This window comes from Hemibagrus wyckioides, linkage group LG04 (assembly GCF_019097595.1).
Source record: "Hemibagrus wyckioides isolate EC202008001 linkage group LG04, SWU_Hwy_1.0, whole genome shotgun sequence".
Lineage (NCBI taxonomy): Eukaryota > Metazoa > Chordata > Actinopteri > Siluriformes > Bagridae > Hemibagrus > Hemibagrus wyckioides.
The window spans coordinates 2,198,486-2,204,485 of NC_080713.1; the positions used below are offsets into that span (position 1 = coordinate 2,198,486).

General features: G+C 39.6%; 1 protein-coding gene across 1 annotated transcript in view; it reads left to right on the forward strand.

Annotated features, from left to right (window-relative positions):
• Window positions 1-5,617, forward strand: part of kiaa1549lb (KIAA1549-like b) — a 47,729-nt gene extending 42,112 nt beyond the window's left edge. The window contains exons 18-22 of the mRNA XM_058387730.1: window positions 302-679; window positions 2,085-2,182; window positions 2,308-2,453; window positions 2,931-3,082; window positions 3,903-5,617. Coding sequence (XP_058243713.1) covers window positions 302-679; window positions 2,085-2,182; window positions 2,308-2,453; window positions 2,931-3,082; window positions 3,903-4,154 — 1,026 coding nt within the window. The 3' untranslated portion in view covers window positions 4,155-5,617. The remainder of the gene's footprint in view (window positions 1-301; window positions 680-2,084; window positions 2,183-2,307; window positions 2,454-2,930; window positions 3,083-3,902) is intronic.
• Window positions 5,618-6,000: the final 383 nt, after the last annotated feature.

Below are 6,000 nucleotides of genomic sequence, written 5' to 3' on the forward strand. Positions count from 1 at the left end.
TATGGACCTTGCTTTGGTCACTGGTGTGCAGTCATGTTGGAACAGGAAGGGGTCATCCCCAAACTGTTCCCACAAAGTTAGGAGCATGAAATTGTCCAAAATGTCTTGGTATGAAGCTGAAGCATTAAGAGTTCCTTTCACTGGAACTAAGGGGCCGAGCCCAACGCCTGAATTCAATGAGGGGTGGGGTGGAGGGGTGGGGTGTCCCAAAGCTTTTGGAAATATAGTGTATTTTGAAGGCATGTTGGTGGTGTCATGTAATAATGTAATATCTGCTCTTGACATGTTCTGTGTTTCTCAGACGGAGCCTGAAATCATAGAGGAGACCGATGTGGATGGCTTGGCCGCTCGCCATCACTACGGCTATGGACGGCAGGCCAAAGGTCACTCGGAGACGTCCACGCTGAGCTCCCAGCCCTCTATAGATGAAGTGCGTCAGCAGATGCATCTACTCTTAGAGGAAGCCTTCAGCCTGGCTTCTGCAGGTCATACCTCATCCAGCAGAAGGCAGCAGTACCAGCGACAGCACCAGGCCATTAGCCCTTACAGCCCTGGCCCTTCTGTTCCCTACTCCGAGGGGCCAACTAGCGTGCCTGACACCATGAACCACGCCCAAGGTGGACTGCAATGGGTACCAGCCTATGGCCCGGACCTCTATCAGTGCAGCTTGGGCAAACCGGTAAGCTTTTAGAACCCACTTCCCCAGCTACCCAAGGCCTCAGCAGAACCAGTTTACTTTACAGCCTCATCATAAAAATGAAAACCTGCCCAAATCCCTGCATACACATTATATCATAAACAAAACCCTTATAACCCTTCCTAATACAGTAGCTCAAACTCTGCACTGTTCAAAACATCATAAACAAAACCTCTACTGATACATTACCTCAAAACTAAGAGCTCTCAGGCATTACATCATCCCTAAACACCATCTCATGCATTACATCATTCATTACATCATCCCAAAACACCTTCTCATGCATTACATCATTCATTACATCATCCCAAAACACCATCTCATGCATTACATCATTCATTACATCATCCCAAAACACCATCTCATGCATTACATCATTCATTACATCATCCCAAAACACCTTCTCATGCATTACATCATTCATTACATCATCCCAAAACACCTTCTCATCCATTACATCATTCATTACATCATCCCAAAACACCTTCTTATCCATTACATCATCCCAAAACACCTTCTTATGCATTACATCATCCCAAAACACCTTCTCATGCATTACATCATTCATTACATCATCCCAAAACACCTTCTCATCCATTACATCATTCATTACATCATCCCAAAACACCTTCTCATCCATTACATCATCCCAAAACACCTTCTCATCCATTACATCATCCCAAAACACCTTCTCATCCATTACATCATCATAAAACACCTTCTAATGCACTGCATCATCCATTACATCATCCCAAAACTCTACCTCTCTCTACATAATCACAAAAAACACCTTCTAATGTATTACAAAACATCTAAAGCTCCACCTAATACATCATCCCAAAACCTCCTAATGGATTACATCATCAAAAAACTCTGCTGTGTTACATCATCACCAAAAAACTAATACATCATAACAAAAAAAACCTTTCAACTTATTACATCATCAAATACTCCCAATAGATATCATCACCAAAAATCCACCTAAAGCATTACATCGTCACTAAAACTACCCTAATGTGTTACATCATCACAAAAAAACCCCTAATACATCATCAGAAAATTCTTAACACATTACATTGTCACAAATAACCTTCTAACCTTCTTCATTGTAATAATAATAATAAAAATAATAAAAAGAATTGCTAATGCATTACATCATCACAGACACCTCCACATTACACACATTATGTAACACAAAACAAAATCTCGTTAAATTAATGTGTTACATTGCAACTAAAACTCATCCCTGTTATAAAAGCTTGTATCATTTATACCCAGGTGACTCATATCTAATCAGAACCCACACCAGACACAGGGCGGGTACAATGAGCAGGTGGTGTTAGTAATCTGTACGTCTGGTAGCTCTGATGCTCTCTGCACTGTTCAGACCTTCAGGTTCACTCAGCTGCCGGAGATGGCCACAGTGTCTCCTCCTCCTCCTGTTCCTCCCAGAACAGGCCCAGCACCCAGGAGCTCACTGCAGAGGTACGAGCATCAAGTCATCATCCATGCTAAGCTCCAGACTGTCGTGTAGAAGCTTAAAGATTTCTGTTGCTACTCTGCCATCTAGTGGTGAATAAGAGTCAGCACATGTTCTACCTCTTCCTCAGGTCTTCCTCGGATCTCGGCCCTAAAGCTCACAGCTCCGAATCGTCGGTGCCGGATGTGTCCAGTCAGCAGGACAGTAACACGTATGTGCCAATGAGCAGAGGGCCACTCGCACCCGTCACCACTGAGCCTGCACTCAACCACTCAGGTGTGTGTTGAATACATCACCGCTCTGAATTCTAATGCTTTTCTATTCATTTATTACAGGAAGCTTTCACTAAAAAAAAGACTTGTGTTTAAAAAGTAACTGCTTCGTTAAACTATTTAAAATTAAATAGACATAAATGTCCTTAGCATCTGTTTATTATTACCAAGATACAGTTCTAACACAAATTAATCTAGAATTGTTTCCATTAAGAATGAAGAAAAAAGAAAAATATAATAATAAGAAAAAAAACTATTATGAATGCTTAATCAGTCTCTTTCATTTCTAATAACAGGTATTTTTCTCTCTTTTTTTAAAAAAAATAACTTACAATAAATAATCAATTTTAATACATACTATTTTTCTTTAAACCTGCCACATCATATTTCAAATGTAAAGCAAGATATAAAACTATAACAATTATATATATACTATGTGTGTTGTGTTGAAATATGTGTTAAAATGTGTGTTGTGTGACAGGAAACCCGATGACTGCTGTGTACTCCATCCCAGCCAGCAGGCCAGGCTACCCGGGATACTTCATCTCCACTCCTCCTTCGTCCTATCACAGTCCCTCCTGGATGTCGTATCCCCCAGAGCCTGAGGACGTGTCCTCACCGTGGACCGAATCTGTATGAGACTCCCTACCTTTCACACCCCTACACTCTCATCACATGGAACAGTCCCGAGCCGTAACCGAGTCGTAATCGTCACTGTGCTGCTCAGAGCGTTATGGAAATCCTCCATGACACTCACATAAATAATTTCATAACTTTATTATATTTCACATGATGCCAGAATACTGCTGGATGATACGGAGAGGTAATACTGAGACTGTGAGCAGTTATGTCACCATACACTCATACGTTACTCTGAGTTAATGTTATATACTTTTATACATTTTTTAAGAAGCTTTACATATTTTTTTTTAACAAAATGTTTTTAGTGTTTATTTTTCATCAAGTAATAATAATAATAATAATAATAATAATAAATGAGAGTGTGTGTGCCCTGCAATGGGTTGGCACTCCGTCCAGGGTGTATCCTGCCTTGATGCCTGATGACTCCTGAGATAGGCACAGGCTCCCCGTGACCCGAGTATAGATCGGATAAGCGGTACAGACAATGAAATATCTTGTCAAATAATAGTAATAATAATAATAATAATAATAATAATAATTTCCAAATATAATATTATTTTATTGCAAATAACAGATTTTGTACATTAATACTCACATTTAATGGAATATAAATAATTTTTTTTTTAAATTTCTTAGATTATAGCAGCTATAAACACCCTCACCCTCGTCGTTCCCTCACCAGTCACTCTTTTTTATTTTTGTTTAAATTAATTACACACACACACACAAAAATTGTCATGTTTGCGAGAAACCTTCAATGCGTAAATTTTTTACTGTTTATTTGTGTCTAAAGCAGTGGTTTCTGTTTCAGGCTCCGTTGCCAGGTTACGCTGAAGCTTTTCCGAACCCGCGTTACCCTCGAGGAAGCGCTTTCCAGTGGAACCCCAGCCAGGCGGTGTCTCCCCCTCAGACGGAACCCGATCAGCCGTTCCCTCTGTCGGCTGAAGCCGTGGACGTGATCACCCCCATCACGCTGTCCACTTCGGCTCTGGTCCAGGCCATCCGCGACGAGGTGGCCAAGCTGGCCAGAAAGCAAGCGGACATGTTCGAGTTCCAGGTCTAGATCTCGCTCCTCCTGTAGAACCGGAGGACGAACTGCACTCAAGCTCTGGAGCACTCTTCTTGCTGACTCTTTGGCTGCAGCCAGACTCCTGAATTTTACTGGAAACTTCCATTCTTTAAAAGAGCTTCGAGGTGTATTATGTGTTTTATGAAATTCTGCCTGTTTATACAGCTTCGTCTCCTTTCCTACACCGGCATTATATTTTAGCATCGAGTAAAGAAAGCTTTTGGATAAAAGACAATATCAAATCCATCGCTACTTTCATATCTAACTCAAATTCTGAACAAACAGGAATGATGAATGATGATGGTTATAAAACACACACACACACACACACACATTTTTCTGAATCCACCATGAAAAACTCCACTGATCCAAATAAATAAATTATTGGCATGGTGTGATGAAGCGGAGTTATTGATACCATCAGGAAGTTGATTAGTTTCCTATTTTTTTTTACACCACAATAATCCTATATCACTGTTTTTTACATCACTATAATCACTGTATTGCCAAAAGTTTTGGGACGTCTGCCTTTCCACGTACATGAATGTAATATGGAGTTGTCCCGCCCTTTACAGCTATAACAGCTTCAACTCTTCTGGGAAGGCTTTCCACAAGGTTTAGGAGTGTGTTTATGGGAATTTTTGACCGTTCTTCTAGAAGCACATTTGTGAGGTCAGGCACTGATGTTGGACGAGAAGGTCAGGCTCACAGTCTCCACTCTAATTCATCCCAAAGGTGTTCTATGGGGTTGAGGTCAGGACACTGTGCAGGACAGTCAAGTTCCTCCACACCAAACTCACTCATCCATGTCTTTATGGACCTTGCTTTGGTCACTGGTGTGCAGTCATGTTGGAACAGGAAGGGGTCATCCCCAAACTGTTCCCACAAAGAGCATGAAATTGTCCAAAATGTCTTGGTATGAAGCTGAAGCATTAAGAGTTCCTTTCACTGGAACTAAGGGGCGGAGCCCAACCCCTGAAAAACAACACCTGAACTCAGTGATCTGGAGGGGTGTTCCAATACTTTTGGCAATATAGTGTATATTATGTGCTTTTCTGACCACTTTTTATTATTTTGTCACACTTTCTGTATTTGGAAACAGGAAATAAATCATAAATGGATGTGTAATAATATTTACCGGGTCCAGTCCCAAACAGTAATCTTCTCTAAGAGCTGTGTCAATTTTTTAATTGTATTTTTCTTTCATTTTTGTTCATTGATCTATTAACATGGATTTATCCGTACTTTTATTTATTAGTAATTCTGAAGAGCTTCAGCAACAGAACCAGAACCAGAACTGCTGTAACTTTAAACCCTGAGCCCAAATGAAACAGAGTTGTTTTTTTAATTACTTAAATTACATTCAAATACATGCATTGACTGAGAATTTGTGCAGTTTTACACAGGAAGAAGAAATAAACTTGTGGATGGATTTCGTGGATTTGTTTTTAAAATCTGATGAATGTATGGATGAATGGATCTGAATGAATCTAACTATCTATCTACAGCTGAGTGCAAAAGTTAGCACACCCCTTAACTCTGAAACAGTCTATCTATCTATCTATCTATCTATCTATCTATCTATCTATCTATCTATCTATCTATCTATCTATCTATCTATCTATCTATCTATCTATCTATCTATCCTTATTTATGTGTCTATTTGTGTAAAGTAGACTGTTTTTTTAAAAGTTTCTGTTGCAAAATCAAAATATTTTATTGGACGTTTGACGATGTTTAAATGTAAACTATCAATTTTTAAAGTTTTGAATTGTTCTTTTATTAATACAGACACACTGTAAGTGTCGATAGTTGTGAAATAAGAGAAGAACAAGCTGTT